The sequence below is a fragment of the Heptranchias perlo genome, chromosome 6 (assembly GCF_035084215.1).
Source record: "Heptranchias perlo isolate sHepPer1 chromosome 6, sHepPer1.hap1, whole genome shotgun sequence".
In the NCBI taxonomy this organism is placed as follows: Eukaryota; Metazoa; Chordata; class Chondrichthyes; order Hexanchiformes; family Hexanchidae; genus Heptranchias; species Heptranchias perlo.
In genome coordinates, this window is record NC_090330.1 from 83,472,897 (window position 1) to 83,495,472 (window position 22,576).

Here is a 22,576-nt window from a genome sequence, read left to right on the forward strand (position 1 = left end):
CCCCCCCCCCACTGATCCACTACTCCACCCCCCCCACTGATCCACTACTCCACCCCCCCCACTGATCCACTACTCCACCCCCCCCACTGATCAACTGCTCCACCCCCCACTGATCCACTACTCCACCCCCCCCCACTGATCCACTACTCCACCCCCCCCAATGATCCACTACTCCACCCCCCCCACTGATCCACTACTCCACCCCCCCCACTGATCCACTACTCCACCCCCCCACACTGATCCACTACTCCACCTCCCCCACTGATCCACTACTCCACCCCCCCCCACTGATCCACTATTCCACCCCCCCCACTGATCCACTACTCCACCTCCCCCACCACTGATCCACTACTCCACCCCCCCACTGATCCACTACTCCACCCCCCCCACTGATCCACTACTCCACCTCCCCCCACTGATCCACTACTCCACCCCCCCCCCACTGATCCACTACTCCAGCCCCCCCACTGATCCACTACTCCACCCCCCCCACTGATCCACTATTCCACCCCCCCCACTGATCCACTACTCCACCTCCCCCACTGATCCACTACTCCACCCCCCCACTGATCCACTACTCCACCTCCCCCCACTGATCCACTACTCCACCCCCCCCCACTGATCCACTACTCCAGCCCCCCCACTGATCCACTACTCCACCCCCCCCCCCCACTGATCCACTACTCCACCTCCCCACTGATCCACTACTCCAGCCCCCCCACTGATCCACTACTCCACCTCCCCCCACTGATCCACTACTCCACCCCCCCCCCACTGATCCACTACTCCAGCCCCCCCACTGATCCACTACTCCACCTCCCCCCCACTGATCCACTACTCCACCCCCCCACTGATCCACTACTCCACCCCCCCCACTGATCCACTACTCCAGCCCCCCCACTGATCCACTACTCCACCCCCCCACTGATCCACTACTCCACCCCCCCCCCCACTGATCCACTACTCCAGCCCCCCCACTGATCCACTACTCCACCCCCCCCACTGATCCACTACTCCACCCCCCCCCACTGATCCACTACTCCACCCCCCCACTGATCCACTACTCCACCCCCCCCCACTGATCCACTACTCCAGCCCCCCCACTGATCCACTACTCCACCTCCCCCCCACTGATCCACTACTCCACCCCCCCCCCACTGATCCACTACTCCACCCCCCCGACTGATCCACTACTCCTCCCCCCCACTGATCCACTACTCCTCCCCCCCACTGATCCACTACTCCACCCCCCCCACTGATCCACTACTCCACCCCCCCCACTGATCCACTACTCCACCCCCCACTGATCCACCACTCCACCCCCCCCACTGATCCACTACTCCACCCCCCCCACTGATCCACTACTCCACCCCTCCCACTGATCCACTGCTCCACCCCCTCCCACTGATCCACTCCTCCACCCCCCCCACTGATCCACTACTCCTCCCCCCCACTGATCCACTACTCCTCCCCCCCACTGATCCACTACTCCTCCCCCCCCACTGATCCACTACTCCTCCCCCCCACTGATCCACTATTCCACCCCCCACTGATCCACTCCTCCACCCCCCCCACTGATCCACTACTCCTCCCCCCCACTGATCCACTACTCCACCCCCCCCACTGATCCACTACTCCACCCCCCCCCCCACTGATCCACTACTCCACCCCCCCCACTGATCCACTACTCCACCCCCCCCCCCCCGCCACTGATCCACTACTCCACCCCCCCCACTGATCCACTACTCCACCCCCCCCACTGATCCACTACTCCACCCCCCCCAACTGATCCACTACTCCACCCCCCCCACTGATCCACTACTCCACCCCCCCACTGATCCACTACTCCACCCCCCCCCACTGATCCACTACTCCACCCCCCCCACTGATCCACTACTCCACCCCCCCCACTGATCCACTACTCCACCCCCCCCCCACTGATCCACTACTCCACCCCCCTACTGATCCACTGCTCCACCTCCCCCCCACTGATCCACTGCTCCACCTCCCCCACTGATCCACAATTCCACCTCCCCCCAACTGATCCACTACTCCACCCCCCCACTGATCCACTACTCCACCTCCACCCCACTGATCCACTATTTCACCCCCCCACTGATCCACTGCTCCACCTCCCCCCCACTGATCCACTGCTCCACCTCCCCCCCACTGATCCACTACTCCACCCCCCCACTGATCCACTACTCCACCTCCCACTGATCCACTACTCCACCCCCCCCACTGATCCACTACTCCACCCCCCCACTGATCCACTACTCCACCCCCCCCACTGATCCACTACTCCACCCCCCCACTGATCCACTACTCCACCTCCCACTGATCCACTACTCCACCTCCCCCCACTGATCCACTACTCCACCCCCCCCACTGATCCACTACTCCACCCCCCCACTGATCCACTACTCCACCCCCCCCACTGATCCACTACTCCACCCCCCCACTGATCCACTACTCCACCTCCCACTGATCCACTACTCCACCTCCCCCCACTGATCCACTACTCCACCCCCCCACTGATCCACTACTCCACCTCCCCCCCACTGATCCACTACTCCACCCCTCCCACTGATCCACTACTCCACCTCCCCCACTGATCCACTACTCCACCCCCCCCACTGATCCACTACTCCACCCCTCCCACTGATCCACGACTCCACCCCCCCCACTGATCCACTACTCCACCTCCCCCACTGATCCACTACTCCACCTCCCCCACTGATCCACTACTCCACCCCCCCCACTGATCCACTACTCCACCCCCCCCACTGATCCACGACTCCACCCCCCCACTGATCCACAATTCCACCTCCCCCCAACTGATCCACTACTCCACCCCCCCCACTGATCCACTACTCCACCCCCCCCACTGATCCACTACTCCACCCCCCACTGATCCACTACTCCACCCCCCACTGATCCACTACTCCACCTCCCCCCCACTGATCCACTACTCCACCCCCCCCCCCCACTGATCCACTACTCCACCCACCCCCACACTGATCCACTATTCCACCTCCCCCACTGATCCACTACTCCACCCCCCCACTGATCCACTACTCCACCTCCCCCACTGATCCACTACTCCACCCCCCACTGATCCACTACTCCACCCCCCCCACTGATCCACTACTCCACCTCCCCCACTGATCCACTACTCCACCCCCCACTGATCCACTACTCCACCCCCCACTGATCCACTACTCCACCCCCCCACTGATCCACTACTCCACCTCCCCCACTAATCCATTATTCCACCTCCCCCATGATCCACTATTCCACCTCCCCCACTGAGACACTATTCCAACCCCCCCTCACTGAACCACTATTCCACTCCCTCCCCACTGAGCCACTATTCCACCTCCCCCCACTGAGCCACTATTACAACCCACCCACTGAACTACTATTACACCCCCATCACTGAGCCGCTATTACAACCTCCCCCGCACTGAGCCACTATTACAACCCCCCCCCACTGAGCCACTATTCCACTTCCCCCACTGAGCCACTATTCCAACCCACCCCCCCCCCACTGAGCCACTATTCCAACCCACCCCCCCACTGAGCCACTATTCCAATTCCCTCCACTAAGCCACTATTCCAACCCCCCCACTGAGCCACTATTACAACCCCCCCCACACTGAGCCACTATTACAACCCCCCTGAGCCACTACAACCCCCCCCACTGAGCAACTATTGCAACCCCCCCACTGAGTCACTATTACAACCCTCCCACTGAATCACTGTTACAATGCCCCCACTGAGCCAGTATTACAGCCCCTCACTGAGCCACTATTACAACCCCCCCCCACTGAGCCACTATTACAGTCCCCCCTACTGAGCCACTATTACAATCCCCCCTACTGAGCCACTATTACAATCCCCCCTACTGAGCCACTATTGCAACTCCCCCACTGATCCACTATTTCAACCCCTTCTTCCCCAGTGAGCACGTAGCCAACTCTTGCACCCCACACTGAAACACTCTTACTAACTTCCCATTGTGGTATTTTTCCATCTACACCCACTGAAGTAGTTTCCCACCACATCCTTCTCCCTTCCCCTCCCCTCCATGCCTCCTGTTCCCTCTTCCTTCAACCCCTCCTTTCTTCCCATCTTACCTTCCCTTCTCTCTCTCCCCTTCCCTCCTCCCTCTCCTCTTCTCCACACCTTTCCCCTCCCTCTATTCCCTTTCACTCACTCCTATCTCTGTCCCTTCTCCCTCACCCCTCCCTCTCCTTTGTACCCTTAACCCTTATTCATCCGCAACTCAATCCTTCCACCTCCTTCCTCTTCCTCTGCCTTGGTCCAGTTATTCCCCCTCCCTCCTCAATCCTGCTTGACCTGATAACAGCATTTGTTCTTGACTACACATGTGCAGTGTTACAGGAGATCAACCAGTATTGAATAAATATTGAAAGCTGCCTTAATAATATTATTTTTTTAAAAACTAAATGCCGAATTTAGTGCACATTACATTTTGTTGTGACTTACCAAGTACCTTCCCGTTGGTGCTGTCAATGCAAAAGTTACATCCCTGAAAAGCATTTGATACAGGAAACTGATCAGACTTTAGAACCAGTCATAATATTTGAAATGTGGAGAAATTCATCGAGATTTTTTTTGAGCAGTAAATGTTTTGACTGAATTTCTAAAGCAGACTAATTTCCCAAAGTGATCATGAAGATTTTTTCAGAGACCAGATTAGTATCACAGCCACAGTGTAGTTTCCTGTGCAAAGTGCATATTGTGTGCTTGCAACTAGGAACATAGGAACAGGAGTAGGCCATTCAGCCCCTCGTGCCTGCTCCGCCATTTGATAAAATCATGGCTGATCTGTGATCTAACTCCATATACCTGCCTTTGGCCCATATCCCTGAATACCTTTGGTTACCAAAAAGCTATCTATCTCAGATTTAAATTTAGCAATTGAGCTAGTATCAATTGCCATTTGCAGAACAGAATTCCAAACTTCTACAACCCTTTGTGTGTAGAAATGTTTTCTAATCTCGCTCCTGAAAGGTCTGGCTCTAATTTTTAGACTGTGCCCCCTACTCCTAAAATCCCCAACCAGCGGAAATAGTTTCTCTCTATCCACCCTATTTGTTCCCCTTAATATCTTATAAACTTCGATCAGATCACCCCTTAACCTTCAAAACTCCAGAGAATACAACCCCAATTTGCGTAATCTCTCCTCGTAACTTAACCCTTAAAGTCCGGGTATCATTCTAGTAAACCTACGCTGCACTCCCTCCAAGGCCAATATGTCCTTCTGAAGGTGCGGTGCCCAGAACTGCTCACAGTACTCCAGGTGCGGTCTAACCAGGGTTTTGTATAGCTGCAGCATAACTTCTGCCCCCCTTGTACTCTAGTCCTCTAGATATAAAGGCCAAAATTCCATTTGCCTTCTTGATTATTTTCTGCACCTGTTCATGACACTTCAATGATCTATGTACCTGAACCCCTAAGTCCCTTTGGACATCCACAGTTTTTAACTTCTTACCATTTAGAAAGTACCCTGTTCTATCCTTTTTTGATCCAAAGTGGATGACCTCACATTTGGCTACATTGAATTCCATTTGCCACAGTTTTGCCCATTCACCTAATCTATCAATATCGCTTTGTAATTTTATGTTTTCATCTACACTGCTTACAATGCCACTAATCTTTGTGTCATCGGCAAACTTATATATGAGACTTTCTATGCCTTCATCTAAGTCGTTAATAAATATTGTGAATAATTGAGGCCCCAAGACAGATCCCTGCGGGACTCCACTAGTCACATCCTGCCAATGTGAGTACCTTCCCATTGTCCTTACTCTCTGTCGCCTTTCGCTCAGCCAACTTCCTAACCAAGTCCGTATTTTTCCCTCGATTCCATGGGCTTCTATCTTAGCAAACAGTCTCTTATGTGGGACCTTATCAAATGCCATATAAATAACATCCATTGACATTCCCCTGTCCACTACTTTAGTCACCTCTTCAAAAAATTCAATCAGGCTTGTCAGGCACGACCTACCTTTCACAAATCCATGCTGGCTCTCTCTGATTAACTCAAAATTCTCGAGGTGTTCAGTCACCCTATTCTTAATTATCGATTCCAGCATTTTCCCCACAACAGATGTGAGCCTAACTGGTCTATAATTCCCCGGTTTCCCTCTCTCTCCCTTCTTGAAAAGCAGAGTGATATTTGCAATTTTCCAATCTAGAGGGACAGTTCCTCAATCTAGAGAACTTTGAAAGATTATACTAAGGGCATCCGCAATGTGTTCACCTACTTCCTTTAAAACCCTGGGATGGAAACCATCTGGTCCTGGGGATTTGTCACTCTTTAGTGCCATTATTTTCTTCATTACTGTTGCTTTACTTATGTTAATTTTATCGAGTCCCTGTCCCCGATTCAATAGAAGGGTACGGTAGCATAGTGGTTATGTTACTGGACCACTAATCCAGAGGCCTGGACTAAAATCCGGAGTCATGAGTTCAAATCCCGCCACGGCAACTGGCGAATTTAAATTCAATTAATTGAATAAAAATCTGGAATTAAAATACTAGTATCAATAATGGTGGCCATGGAATGACTGGATTGTCGTAAAAACGCATCTGGTTCACTAATGTTCTTCAGGGAAGGAAACCTGCCGTCCTTACCCGATCTGGCCTATATGTGACTCCAGACCCACAGCAAAGTGGTTGATTCTTAATTGCCCTTTGAAATGGCCTAGTAAGCCACTCAATTGTAAAATCTCGCTACGAAAAGTCATAATAGGAATAAAACAGGACGGACCACCAGGCACCGGACACGACAATGACAAACCAAGCCCAGTCGACCCTGCAAGGTCCTCCTTACTAAAATCTGGGGACTTGTGCCAAAATTGGGAGAGCTGTCCCACAGACTAGTCAAGCAACAGCCTGACATAACCATACTCACAGAATCATACCTTTCAGCCAACGTCCCAGATTCTTCCATCACCATCCCTGGGTCTGTCCTGTCCCACCGGCAGGACAGACCTACCAGAGGTGGCGGTACAGCGATATACAGTCAGGAGGGAGTGGCCCTGGGAGTCCTCAACATTGACTCTGGACCCCATGAAATCTCATGGCATCAAATCAAACATGGGCAAGGAAACCTCCTGCTGATTACCACCTACCGTCCTCCCTCAGCTGATGAATCAGTCCTCCTTCATATTGAGCACCACTTGGAGGAAGCACTGAGGGCAGCAAGGGCACAAAACGTACTCTGGGTGGGGGACTTCAATGTCCATCACCAAGAGTGGCTCGGTAGCACCACAACTGACCGAGCTAGCCGAGTCCTGAAGGACTATAGCTGCCAGACTGGGCCTGCGGCAGGTGGTGAGGGAAAAACTTACTCGACCTCGTCCTCACCAATCTACCTGTCGCAAATGCATCTGTCCATGACAGTATTGGTAGGAGTGACCACCGCACAGTCCTCATGGAGATGAAGTCCCGTCTTCGCACTGGGGACACCATCCAACGTGTTGTATGGTACTACCACCGTGCTAAGTGGGATAGATTCAGAACAGATCCAGCAGCTCAAAACTGGGCATCCATGAGGCATTGTGGGCCATCAGCAGCAGAATTGTATTCCAGCACAATCTGTAACCTCATGGCCCGGCATATTCCTCACTCTATCATTACCAACAAGCCAGGAGATCAACCCTGGTTCAATGAGGAGTGTAGAAGAGCATGCCAGGAGCAGCACCAGGCATACCTAAAAATGAGGTGCCAACCTGGTGAAGCTACAACTCAGGACTACATGCATGCTAAACAGCGGAAGCAACATGCTATAGACAAAGCTAAGCGATTCCACAACCAACGGATCAGATCAAAGCTCTGCCATCCAGTCATGAATGGTGGTGGACAATTAAACAACTAACGGGAGGATGGAGGCTCTGCAAACATCCCCATCCTCAATGATGGCGGAGTCCAGCACGTGAGTGCAAAAGACAAGGCTGAAGCGTTTGCAACCATCTTCAGCCAGAAGTGCCGAGTGGATGATCCATCTCGGCCTCCTCCCGATATCCCCACCATCACAGAAGCCAGTCTTCAGCCAAGTCGATTCACTCCACGTGATGTCAAGAAACGGCTGAGTGCACTGGATACAGCAAAGGCTATGGGCCCCGACAACATCCCGGCTGTAGTGCTGAAGCCTTGTGCCCCAGAACTAGCTGCGCCTCTAGCCAAGCTGTTCCAGTACAGCTACAACACTGGCATCTACCCAACAATGTGGAAAATTGCCCAGGTATGTCCTGTCCACAAAAAGCAGGACAAATCCAATCCGGCCAATTACCGCCCCATCAGTCTACTCTCAATAATCAGCAAAGTGATGGACGGTTTCGTCGACAGTGCTATCAAGCGGCACTTGCTCACCAATAACCTGCTCACCGATGCTCAGTTTGGGTTCCGCCAGGACCACTCGGCTCCAGACCTTATTACAGCCTTGGTCAAAACGTGGACAAAAGAGCTGAATTCCAGAGGTGAGGTGAGAGTGACTGCCCTTGACATCAAGGCAGCATTTGACCGAGTGTGGCACCAAGGAGCCCTAGTAAAATTGAAGTCAATGGGAATCAAGGGGAAAACTCTCCAGTGGCAGGAGTCATACCGAGCACAAAGGAAGATGGCAATGGTTGTTGGAGGCCGATCATCTCAGCCCCAGGACATTGCTGCAGGAGTTCCTCAAGGCAGTGTCCAAGGCCCAACCATCTTCAGCTGCTTCATCAATGACCTTCCCTCCATCATAAGGTCAGAAATGGAGATGTTCGCTGATTGCACAGTGTTCAGTTCCATTTGCAACCCCTCAAATAATGAAGCAGTCCGAGCCCGCATGCAGCAAGACCTGGACAACATCCAGGCTTGAGCTCATAAGTGGCAAGTAACATTCGCGCCAGATAAGTGCCAGGCAATGACCATCTCCAACAAGAGAGAGTCTAACCACCTCTCCTTGACATTCAACAGCATTACCATTGTCGAATCCCCCACCATCAACATCCTGGGGGTCACCATTGACCAGAAACTTAACTGGACCAGCCATATAAATACTGTGGCTACGAGAGCAGGTCAGAGGCTGGGTATTCTGCGGCGAGTGACTCACCTCCTGACTCCCCAAAGCCTTTCCACCATCTACAAGGCACAAGTCAGGTGTGTGATGGAATACTCTCCACTTGCTTGGATGAGTGCAGCTCCAACAACACTCGAAGCTCGACACCATCCAAGATAAAGCAGCCCGCTTGATTGGCACCCCATCCACCACCCTAAACATTCACTCCCTTCACCACCGGCGCACTGTGGCTGCAGTGTGTACCATCTACAAGATGCATTGCAGCAACTCGCCAAGGCTTCTTCGACAGCACCTCCCAAATCCGCGACCTCTACCACCTAGAAGGACAAGAGCAGCAGGCACATGGGAACAACACTACCTGCACGTTCCCCTCCAAGTCACACACCATCCCGACTTAGAAATATATCGCCGTTCCTTCATCGTCGCTGGGTCAAAATCCTGAAACAGCCTTCCTAACAGCATTGTGGGAGAACCGTCACCACACGGGCTGCAGCGGTTCAAGAAGGTGGCTCACCACCGCCTTCTCAAGGGCAATTAGGAATGGGCAGTAAATGCTGGCCTCACCAGCAACGCCCACATCCCATGAACGAGTAAAAAAATTATAAGTTTTCTTGGGATTTCCGGAATGCTATCCTCTTTTTCGACTGTAAATACTGACGCAAAGTAATTGTTCAACATGTCCGCCATTTCCCCATTGTCAATGACAATATCACCACTTTCAGTTTTTAAGGGGCCAACACTGCTCCTGACCACCCTCTTTTTCCTAATTTTACTATAAAAGTTCTTCATATTGGTTTTGATATCCCTTGCGAGTTTCTTTTCATACTCTCTTTTTGTAGCCCTTACTATCTGTTTTGTGACCCTTTGTTGATCTTTGTATCTTTCCCATTCGCCAGGATCTGTGCTATTTTTTGCCTTTTTGTATGCCCTTTCCTTATGTCTTATACTATCCCTTACCTCTTTAGTTGTCCATGGCTGTTTTTTTTGGCAAGTAGAGTTCTTGCCCCTCAGGGGTATAAACCGATTCTGTATCACGTTAAATGTTTCTTTAAACATTTCCCACTGATCATCAGTCGTTTTACCCATTAACAGATTTGCCCAGTTTACTGTGGACAGTCTCTTTCTCATCCCATTGAAGTCGGCCTTGCCCAAGTCTAGAATCTTAGCAGCTGATTCACTTTTTTCCCTTTCAAACACGACAATGAACTCGATCATGTTATGACCACTATTGGATAGATGTTCACGCGCAGTTAAGCCGTTAACTAAATCTGGTTCATTACTCATTACTAAATCTAGTATGGCTTGCCCCCTCGTTGCCTCTGGGACATACTGCTGCAGAAAACTATCCCGGACACACTCAAGAAATTCACTACCTTTCTGACAGTTGCTAGTCTGCTTTCCCCAATCTATGTGAAGGTTAAAGTCCCCCATTAAGACCACTATGCCTTTCTTACATGCTTGTCTAATCTCTGCATTTATACAATCTAGCACTTCAGAGCTGCAGCCAGGGCTCCTATATACAACTCCCACTATTGTCTTAGATCCTTTCCTATTTCTCAATTCAACCCATAAGGTCTCTGTTGGCTGCTTGCCTCTCGTTATATCCCCCTTTATCATTGAAGTGATTTCATCTCTAATCATTAAGACTACTCCTCTCCCTCTTCCATTTTCCCTATCTCTCCTGTAGACCTTATAACCTGGTATAATTAGTTCCCAATCTTGACCATCCTGCAGCCAAGTCTCAGTAATAGCTATCATGTCATACCCTCCAATTTGAATTTGAACCTGTCGTTCATTTAATTTATTCCTTATACTCTGCATTTGTATATAGAACTCTTAGTTGGGCCACACACCCTCGCCTGACCTTCAGCTTTGATGCTGGGTTAATCGCCTTACACCTTCTAGTTTTTATTTTATCTGTCGTGCCTAAAGTACACTTTCTTTCTGCTGCTCTACGCTTTTCCCTTTCACTTGTTCTTGAACAACTGTTTGTACTATTTGTATTGTAGATTTCCCCTGGGTCTTCCCCTCTCTTGCTGCTCTCAACTTTATTCCCTTCTGACTCCCCGCTCAGGTTCCCATCCCCCTGCCACTCTAGTTTAAACCTTCCCGAACAGCACTAGCAAACACACCTGCGAGGACATTGGTCCCGGTCCTGCTCAGGTGTAACCCGTCCCGCTTGTACAGGTCCCACCTTCCCCAGAACCGGTCCCAATGTCCCAGGAATCTAAATCCCTCCCTCCTACACCATCCCTGCAGCCACGCATTCATCCTGTCTGTTCTCCTGTTCCTATACTCACTAGCACGTGGCACTGGTAGTAATCCTGAGATCACTACCTTTGAAGTCCTGCTTTTTAATTTATCTCCTAACTCCTTAAATTCACCTTGCAGGACCTCATCTCTTTTTTTACCTATGTCGTTGGTACCAATTTGGACCACGACTACTGGCAGGATGCCCTGCAGCCGCTCCATGACATCCTTGACCCTAGCACCAGGGAGGCAACATACCATCCTGGAGTCACGTTTGCGGCCGCAGAAACGCCTATCAGTTCCCCTTACAATTGAATCGCCTATCACTATAGCCCTGCCACTCTTCTTCCTCCCCTCCTGTGCAGCAGAGCCACCCGTGGTGCCCTGAACTTGGCTCTTGCTGCTTTCCCCTGATAAGCCATCTCCCCCAACAGTATCCAAAGCAGAATATCTGTTTGAGAAGGAGATGGCCCTACCTGCCTAGTCCTTTTACTCTGCCTTGCGGTCACCCATTTCCTTTCTGCCTGCGTAATTTTTACCTGCGGTGTGACCACCTCACTGAACGTGCTGTCCACGATAGTCTCAGCATCGCTCCACAGTGAATTCACCCGCAGCTCCAGCTCCGAAATACGGTTAGCCAGTAGCTGCAGCTGGACGCACTTCCTGCACACATGGTCGCCAGGGACACTGGTAGTGTCCATGACTTCCCACATAGTGCAGGAGGAGCATATCACGGGTGTGAGCTGTGCTGCCATGACTTGCCTTAGACTCTCAGACTCTCCTCCTGCTCTTGGTCTCTCCTTTTATACTGTGCTCACCACTCGGACTCTCCTGCCTCACCTGTGACGTCGCACAGTAGTTTTGTCTTGTTGCAGGTCTGCTGCTGCTTTTATTCCCCAATCTCAGTCTTCTACGCTCAGGTCCACTGGCGCTCTGCGGAAAAAGCTAGGAAAAGCAAGGCAAAGTAGCACCTCCTTCCCCCACTTCACCAAACTCCCACACTTACCAAACTCTCAGCAAATCACTCTATCCTGCTGCAAACCGTGCTGTCGCACTGACAGGCCCCTGTCTTTCTGCAGTTTGTGACTCAGATGAGTCAGGCCTGCCCCACCTTCAGATACCAGTTTAATCTAGCTAACCAATTAACTTACTACAGCAGCTCTCTCTGCTGAAGCCTGACAGAAACTTAAAAATTTAAACTTTAAAATTGAACTTAAACAGTTGAAAGCAATATGCACTAGATTTTAAAGAGATTAACCCTTAAACTCCCACACTTACCAAACTCTTAGCAGTTCATTGTGTTGTCCGCACACCTTCAATGTCATTCACATCATTTGGTTTCAACAACACTTATGAAGTGAGCAAATTTCACTTAGGACAGGAAGAACCTGTACAGAAACGCAATGGGAATTAAAACCGATGCTCTGATTTATGTAGAACAACCTATTATCTTTGTTTTAAACAACTTTCAAATCCATTTCTTACCTTGTTTCTGCTTCCTCCATGGTCCCACCTGGTACAGTTCAAGCTTTTTTCTTGTGTGAACGGCTGAACAATAGATTCTGTAAGCAGACCTAATCCCTTACTGAAACCTCTGCCTTTTATTCTCTGCCACATTAAGTTAGTATAGCTCTAGTTTGACAATTGAACTTGATCACAGTAAATTACTTACCGGAATCTATGTAGGATGCCCAATATGTCTCCTGTCAATCCAACTAACAGAAAATATCACTGTTTACACATGCTAACCTACTGTTCCAGATTTATTTATAAGTAGAAGCAAAACATATGCAAGATATCAGACAGCACAGTCAGCAATTTACACTGCATGCAAACTGGGATAACTGTTTAAAGGGATTCATGATTAATTACCTTCCTTCGTCAAAGTCTAGGAAAGTAACAGGGCCTGAACTGTCGTGTAGTTCTGGCACGGGGGACTGGAATTTGGGGCAAACCCACCAGAGTTGCACCCATTCTAAAATACATGTTAAATTCTGGTAGAATTGGCTGCCGGCAGAAGATTCTAGCCATGTGACCTGTGCTGAGTCATCTATCTGAGTACTCACTGGTCAGCTGAACGGCAAACCTAATGGTATCAGTTAGATCCTCCACACACTGAGAGATGGTGCTGAGAAGCTCTCAGAAGCCACTTTCCATTGTTCTCTCCAAACACTCTGAAGGCCAGTAGTCGAAGCATCCCCTTTCGATACACTGATGGTCTGGAGGCCTCTCTGTCGAGGGAGGGAGTGCAGATACAGATGCTTGTGGTGCCGCCACATGCTCCATTTCTGCATTGTATCAAACTCTGCACCAGTATTGGCATTGAGGATGGCATTGGACTCCATTGTGACCCCCATCATCTGTTGCAAATCCTCCACGTGGTCCTCAGTGCCCTCATATGATTGTGATGCTCAATCAGTATCTTTTTTAGAGCAGAATTGTGGAGATCTGAGCACAGGCTTAGAAGCCAGGAGCTAATCCTTGCACCATGAAGGTAATAAATGCCACATAGAATCCTAGCATGGCTACAGCTCAGAAGGAGGCTATTCGGCCCATCAGGCTCGTGCCAGCTGTTTGTAGGAGCAATCCAGTTAGTTCCATTCCCCCGCTCTTTCCCCATAGCCCTGCATATATGAATAGACCATAGGGAAGGGTCAGGGGAGCAGGTAACCTACCTTGACAACCCTGATGAGGTCATTAAACATCTTTCTGCACTGCAACAGAGTGCTGGGGTTCAAGGAGGAGGCACTTATTGCTACTACTATAGCCACCTCCCTCCACAAACCACATATCACATTCTTGACACGACACTGACCCCCCCCCCCCCACCCCTCCAATCCCAAACGGCCCATCCCTCTTGCTCCACATCTCTATTAGGAGGGTATGCAGGTCTGGCTCCCTTAAGTTTTCCACTGTTTCTTCAATTTAACTGCCATTCTTGTCACCCAGGTTGCCTGCTTCCTCCAGTGCTGCCCATTTCCCTTTAAGCAGCAGCAGGTTTTATTTACTGCTGCAAAATTATGTCTCTGCGTCCCCTTTAGGTACTTTCCTACTTCTCCCCCAGGTATTCTCCCCCACATATTTTCCAGCCCCGACACCCACCCTTCTCCAATATTTTCCACAACCACCATGCCCCTCTTCCCCACCCCACCCCCACCCCCCAGCAATTTGGGGCCTAATTCCTGTCCTGGTGGGAGTTTTTCATCCCCACCCTAGTGACTCTGGGATGATGTACCCTGTGTTTACGCAACCTGCATGCCTGTGTGTATTTAAATTAGCTGACCCTGTAATTTACAGCAGGATTAGCGCCACAACCTCCAAGTAGGCAGAAGTGCTGCCCCACCTCAGTTCCCATGGCACCATTTTGGGCCCACAGCTTCTAATGATACATTTGAAAGTGCTGCTTAAGGACTCCATCTAACCTCATCAGTAAAGGCATGTTGAACAGAAACCAACAAATGGTTACAAGGCCCAATATTTATACAATGAATCCGTTTGATAGAGAGCAAACAAGAAGTCAGAAATTATATTTTAGACTGCTATTACCAGCGTGAATCTACATGAGTTGTCTTGTGGAGAATTCCGTGGAAACGAACAATCAATTCTATCCTTTGGGAAGCTAGACATAGATACAAAAAAGCAACAAAAATACATTAGGTCAGGCACCTGTTAATGTTGGTATGGGCTATTTGCATGGCAGTTTGCATTGCTAGATGGATTGGCAGTTCACAGACTAACTTTTTTTAACAGTTATTCTAAATATTTAAAACCATAAAGAACCAAAGACAAAAATTGCTGCTTTCATCACACCATATATTGGAGAGATTGCTCAAACTTGGATTTTGATTGGCTAAAAACTGGGTCATTTTTAAAGGCCAGTATGAAGCAAGAAGACTGTATGCAGAATGTGCATTCCAAAATAGGGAGGGCTATGAACAGATGAGTAAATTTATCGGTGAGCCCCAGAACTCCATGGTGCTTGCATGAGTAAACTAAGAGTTAATCCAGGAAAAAAGTATTTCTTTAAAATTCAAATAAAGCCTGTAGGCTTGTACATGTCACAGTGAACAGTTCTGCAATGACATTTCATGTAATCTGTCTCACGTTTTACAATATAATTCTGGTCAATTGTATGAACTCAATGAGATTTATTTTGCAACAATGATCTTGAAGTTGAATTATTCAAATAATCTGATCTATATTGATCATTGCAGCAAAATGAAAAGATGTTAATACAGTTGCTAAAGTGTTAAGAATGTGTACAGTCAGTGGTCTATAACAAGTCTAAGCGTAGCGATTTTTAATTTGGGCTACCTCAGTGTAGCAGCAAATGGAATATGAACACTTTCAATTCAGCTACATCAAATACCCATTGAAAAGCACAAAGAATTGCTGCTTACCATGTGGACATAAAATCACTTGCAACAGCTTTAATCAGATGTTGAAATAACTAGATCGATGCTATGAGCAGAATTGAGGCCCAGAGCTCAAATTGTGTAGCTCAGTATGACCTCTGCTAATGTAAGTTCTGTGTAATTGTTTGAAGTTTCATTCAAATATCAAGTGATTTTCTCTCCTGTGCTTCAGCTTTGCAGAAGGTTTCAGATCAGAACAGACTGAAAATAAGAAAGATGACATCCTTAACGTTTTCTCTGTTGCATCAGGTCATCTGTATGAGCGATTTTTGAGGTGAGTTGTATGACACAACGGGGGTAATTTTAACCCCCAAGAATGGATGGGTTAGGGGCGGATGAGCAGTAAAAATCGTTGTTGTTTGGAGCGGGCCCGCATCCCGGTTCCAACGTGCTCACTTCCGGGTTGAATGCATGCACACAATAGAAACCCAGAAATGCCGTCCCCATTTAAAGGGGCAATGTACCTCATTGGCACTTAACTTTTTATGTATTAGAAAAATGAAACAAATTTAATCTTACCTGTTCGGGTTTCCTATTACTTCCAATTCACATCAAGTGAAAGCAGGTGGGAAGGGCCAGATCCATGAGATGAGTGCCTTTATTGCACTGCTTGTGGTCCCGGAGGAGCAGGAGTGCTTCATCCAGGCTTAACCAGCTCATCTGGCAAGATCAAAACCCCGCGATCGACCCTCCTACCCCCCTCCCGATGCTGGATACCCCCCCGGATGCTGGATACCCCCCCCCCCACCCAATGCTGGATTCCCCGATCTTCTCCAAGGTCTACCCGATGTCGTTCACCTCCCCCCACCCCTCCGCTTTCTTCCACGGCCCCCATGATCTCTCTCCCTCCCTCCTCCCTCCTCCCTCTACGTTTCGCAGCTCCTTTCCCTTCCAACAGACCGCCAGCCTGCCAACCTAGCTGCCTGGCACGTGGGAAACCCAGAGCACAAATACTTACCTTCAATTGAGTTGCAATCGCAAGCACTCATTTGGCTTCCAGGTTCCCCACGCGAATATCTGCGGACGCTCTGGGTTTCTGGCTCTGAGCTAAAATCATGCACAATGTATTTCTGAGTTCCCTAACTATCAAATGAGGTACAGACAGCACCATTTAACCATATGTTCTAGGACTTTTAAAGGGGATAACATGTTATGTTACAGAAACAGACCATTCTGTTCATTAGGTCTGCTTTTGGGGTTTTTTCAACATCAGCCACCAAGTCTAATCCCACTCTCCTTCTTGCTCCCCAAACACTTCAATATTTCACTTTTTCAAGCAAATATCTATTTCCCTTTTAAAGAATTAATGGACTCGGTTTCAAAAATGGTTTGTGGCCGAGAATTCCACATTCTAAATATGCCCTGTGTAAAGGAATTTTTTCTAACCTCCCTTTTAATTTTTTGTAATGATCTTAAATTTGTTTGGTTATTGTTGTATGTAATAGTGGTCACAAGCCCTTAATAATCTTGAAGACCTCTATCTGAACACCCCTTAATCTTCTAAGCTCTAATTTAAAAAAAAGCCCTAACTTCATAACTGTACGCCCTCATTCCTGCTAATATTCTAGTAATTCTATGCTATGACCTTTCCTTTGCTTTCATATCTTTCCTGTAATGGGGTGCCCAAATCGGGTGCCAAATACTCCTTTTGCAGCCTAACTAAGGTCTTGGAGGAGTTCAACATTACCTCCTTGTTTTTCTATTCTATGTCTCTAGGTACAAAACCAAAGATTACATTTGCCTTTCTTCTTAATAAAAAAAAAATCAGGAAGCTGTGCTTGGATTTTCCTCAACCTGCTTGCAGAGGTCAGGGCAGGACTTCTACCTACTGCGCCAGCCTGGAGTTAAAGGGACAGAAGAACCCCAAAAACTAATTTTTATAATTTTACCATTCCTCTCCAGCAGCACAGGTCCTCTGAAAAGAGGTAAGGAGATCTTAAGAGAAGGAGAGGAGGCCACTATGAGGCCCTTTCCCTCCAATGTGCTGCACGGTGGGATAGCTGCCATTGCTCCAGGGCTTACAACCATTAGACCCCATCCCGACGATCCATGGGGTTGGCAGCGGCAAGGACAGAAAACAAGGAAATTAGGCAAGTTCTACGCCCCACTTCGCCACCGTCATTTATATGGGCTCAGGTGGTGAAGGAGCAACTGGCAGCCTTCTCTGCAGGGGCAGGGGTAGCAAAATGTCATTTGGGGAAGGGACGTGGCAGTAGGCCTCCCTGCTGATTTTCTTGCTGCCCTGCAGCTATACCACCCGACTCGGGGCAGTATAGTGAAAGAAAATCCAGGCCTGTTAGTCGAAAAACATGAGGAATGCAAGAATACTTGCTCTTCCCTCTTCTGAAAATGTCAATTGCTGGTATCTGAAGAAAGTTAAGTTACAATGTTTTAGGGCTCCAGGACCCTCCAGTGTGTCTGAGCAATGTGCTTTATCCAGTACACTTAGCTGTGATAAATTAATTGTTTTTTAAGAATATTGTTTTATGATTTCTGAGTGTTTCTACAGGTCTGCTTTGTCCCAAGCTTTCTCACTACTATTCCTATGCCAATCATTACTTTTTGTCTGGTCCATTATTTATTGATCTCATTCCACGTGTGAATTCGGTGTACTTGGCATCATTGATTGGTGTGTTATGCTAATAAATAAAAATAGAAATGAAACAGGATTGCATACTAAGTAGATGCATGTGGTAGTTCTGTACATACATACATTTCCATTTTAAGTGAGAGCATTACCAATGCACAGAAAATCTACTTTGTAGAGGATAATCCAAAAAAAGGTTGGTGTAATCTAAAAGCTAAAAAGTTATTTAATGCTCAAAGGGTTAACTGGAAGTACAATACCAATTTCTTCAGTTATTGGGGGAGGGTATGAACTAATTTGACAGGGGGATGGGCACCAGGATGAAACATTAGAGAGGAGAAACAAGGCGCACAGAGGACTGGTAGAAACATATAGCACTAGGGTAAAGATGAGTTCAGAAATAGGAGGGATCAGACAGGGCAAATTCGAGGCAGACTAAGATGAGTTTGGAGTGCATGTGCGTAAATATACGTAGCTGGTAAATAAGGTTGGTGAGCTGCAGGCTCAAGTCGCCACATGGGACGATGATATCAAGGCAATGACAGGGACCTGGCTCAAAGAAGGGGAGGACTGGGTACTTAATATTCCTGGTTACAAGGTATTCAGGAAAGATAGGGAAGGAAAGAAAGGAGGAGGGTGCTAGTATTAATCAAAGAAACTATTACAGCACTGGAAAGAGACAATGCAGTTGAGGGGGTCAAAGACAGAATCTATTTGGTTAGAATTAAGGAACAATAGAGGAACTATTACGCTACTGGGTGTATACTTTACACTACTGGATGTATACTGTGGGCCACCAAATAGTGGGAAGGAGATACAGGAGAACATTTGCAGGCAAATTACAGAAAGATACAAGAACTATAGAGTAGTGATAATGGGAGATTTCAATTATCCCAATATAAACTGGGACAGTAAGAGTGAAAAGAAGAGGGGGAGGAATTCCTGAAATGTGAACAAGAGAACTTTCTGGAACAGTATGTTTCCAGCCCAACCAGGAAGGAAACAGTGCTGGATCTAGTTCTAGGGAATGACGTGGGACAGGGAGCATTTGGGGAACAGTGATCATAATATCATTAGGTTTGGAATACTTATGGAAAAGGACAAGGAACAATCAAACATGAAAATAATTAACTGGAGGAGGGCTAATTTCAGTGAGTTAAAAAGGGATCTTGCCCAGGTGGATTGGAATCAAAAATTGGCTGGCAAAACAGTAATTGAACAATGGGAGGCCTTCAAGGAGGAGTTGGTTAGGGTAGACACATTCCAACGAGGGGGAAAGGAAGGGCATCCAAAGCTAGATGACTAAAGGTATAGAGATTAAAATGAAACAAAAAAAGAAGGGTTATGACGAATCCAAGGTTCATAATCCAGTTGAGAACCAGGCTGAATGCAAAAGTACACAGGAGATCTAAAAAAGGGAGTAAGAGGGCTAAAGAGAGAGTATGAGAATAGATTAGTGGCTAACATAAAAGGGAACCAAAAAGTCATTTATGAACATATAAATAGTAAAAGGGTAGTCAAATGAAGGATGGGACTGATTCAGGCCAAAAAAGGTGATCTTCTTGTGGGAGCAGAGGGCATAGTTGAGGTAATAAATGAATACTTTGCATTTGTCTTCACTGAAGAAGAGGATACTGCCAATGTCACAGTAAAGGAGGAGCTAGTAGAGAAATTGGATAGGATAAAAATAGATAAAGAGGAGGTACATAAAAGGTTGGCAGCACTCAAAGTAGAAAAGTCACCCAGTCTATGGGATGCATCCTAGGTTTCTGAGGTAAGTAAGGGTGGAGGCTCTGGCCACAATCTTCCAATCCTCCTTAGATATGGGACTGGTGCCAGAGGACTGGAGGATTGCAAATGTTATACCCCTGTTCAAAAAGGGGAGAGGCATTAACCCGGCAACTACAGGCCAGTCAGCCTAACCTCTGTGGTTGGGAAAGTTTGAGAGACAATAATCTGAGTCAAAATTAATTGACACTTGGAAAAACATGGGTTAATAAATGACAGCCATCATGGATATGTTAAAGGCCAATCATGTCTGACTAACTTGATTGAGTTCTATAATGAAGTAATGGAGAGGGTTGATGTGTTTGTGGACTTTCAAAAGGTATTCGATAAAGTACCACATAATAGACTTGTTAGCAAAATTGAAGCCCATGGGATTAAGTGGGCAGTGGTAGCATGGATATGAAATTGTCTAATAAACAGAAAATAGAGAGTAGTGGTGAACGGTTGTTTTTCAGAGTGGAGGAAAATATACAATGGTGACCCCCAGGGGACGGTATTAGGACCACTGCACTTTTTGATATATATTAATGACCTGGATTTGGGTATAGAGGGTATAATTTCAAAGTTTGCAGATGACACAAAACTCGTAAATGTAGTAAATTATGAGGACAATAGTAACAGACTTCAGGCAGACATAGATAGACTGGTGAAATGGGCAGACAGATGGCAGATGCAATTTAACACAGAGAAGTGTGAAGTGATGCATTTTGGTAGGAAGCATGAAGAGAGGCAATATAAACTAAATGGTACAATATTAAATGGGGTGCAGGAACTAAGAGACCTAGGGGTGTATGTACACAAATCTTTGAAGGTGGCAGGACAAGTTGAGAAGGCTGTTAAAAAAGCATATGGGATCTTTGGCTTTATAAACAGAGGCATAGAGTTATGGTAAATCTTTATAAATCACTGGTTAGGCCCCAGATGCAGTATTGAGTCCAATTCTGGGCACCACACTTTAGGAAGGATGTCAAGACCTTATAGAGGGTGCAGAGGAGGTTTAGTAAAATGGTACCATGGATGTGGGACTTCAGTTACGTGGAGAGACTGGAGTAGCAGGGGTTGTTCTCCTTAGAGCAGAGAAGGTTAAGGGGAGATTTGATCGAGATGTTCAAAATCATGAAGAGTTTTGATAGAGTAAATAAGGAGAAACTGTTTCCAGTGGCAGAAGGGTCGGTAACCAGATGACACAGATTTAAGGTAATTGGCAAAAGAACCAGAGGCGATATACGGAACAATTTTTTTATGCAGCGAGTTGTCAAGATCTGGAATTCACAGCCTGAAAGGGTGGTGGAAGCAGATTCAGTAACAACGTTCAAAAGGGAATTGGGTAAATACTTGAAGGGCAAAAATTGGCAGGGTTATGGGGAAAGTCAGGGGAGTGGGACTAGTTGGATAGCCCTTTCAAAGATCCGGCATAGGGACGATGGGCCGAATGGCTTCCTTCTGGGCTGTATTATTCTATGATTCTATGAGTTATTTAGACCTGCCTTATTAGTGTGAAGGGAAGTGTGTCCACCAACTATAATGTGGTGGAAAGCATGAACTGCAGTGACTGTAGGTTGAAGTTTATTTTCTTTTTCTTCAGAGATGAAAAAGTTATATTACGTTGGAGGTTGTAACATCTATAGATAGCTGACTATATTTCCACACCAATTGTATAGACGATACTATGTGTTAACACATTTTAGAATTAAAATGTCCCAAGAACACCACATAAAGTAATATAGATACAGGAAGAGGAGTGCGTGACTGACAGCAGGATGGGGGGAATCTACTGGAGACAGTGAAAGAGAAACCATAGAAACCAGTCCTGTCCAACAGGTATGATATACTCACTACCCTGTGGGGATAAGGATGAAGGCTGAGGGAGGATGGCCAGAATGCTAACCAAAGCACTGTGGACTAGGAGGCAATTCAAGGGGAGGGGGGAGCAGAATAGAGAAGTTACAATCAGAAATAACATAATGACAGTAGCAAGAAAGGACATAACTAACAAAGATTTTGGAAACAGTATCCATATGCATTCAGATAAAGGATAAGAAGGGATCGTCTCACTATTAGTGGGCTACTGCACACCACCAAATAGTGGAAAGGAAGTGGAAGGAGAAATATTTAGCCAAATCTATGAAATGAGTAAAATACACACAATCTCAATCATGGGCGATTTCAACTAGTCCCAAATAAACTGACAAGGAAAGGGAGTAAAAGGGAAGATGGGGGTGGAGTTTTTACAATGTGTACAGGACTCTCTTCTGACCCAATATGTAAGAAGCCCAACTAGGAAGGAACCACTGCTAGACCTAATAATGGGATATGAACTGGAGCAGATAAGAGAAGTAAGAATTGGAGAACATCTAGGGAGTACTGGTCTCAATATAATACAGTTTAAGATAATGATTGAGAGAGAGATAGATAGTAAAAACACTAAGGTAATGGATTGGG

The 22,576-nt window shown here is 47.4% G+C and overlaps 1 protein-coding gene across 2 annotated transcripts in view; it reads left to right on the top strand.

Moving 5' to 3' along the window:
• The window catches only part of uggt2 (UDP-glucose glycoprotein glucosyltransferase 2), a 685,376-nt gene that overhangs the window by 506,789 nt on the left and 156,011 nt on the right, over nt 1-22,576 (top strand). For both annotated transcript variants that reach the window (XM_067986476.1, XM_067986475.1), the window contains exon 33: nt 15,932-16,033. In XM_067986476.1, coding sequence (XP_067842577.1) covers nt 15,932-16,033 — 102 coding nt within the window. The remainder of the gene's footprint in view (nt 1-15,931; nt 16,034-22,576) is intronic.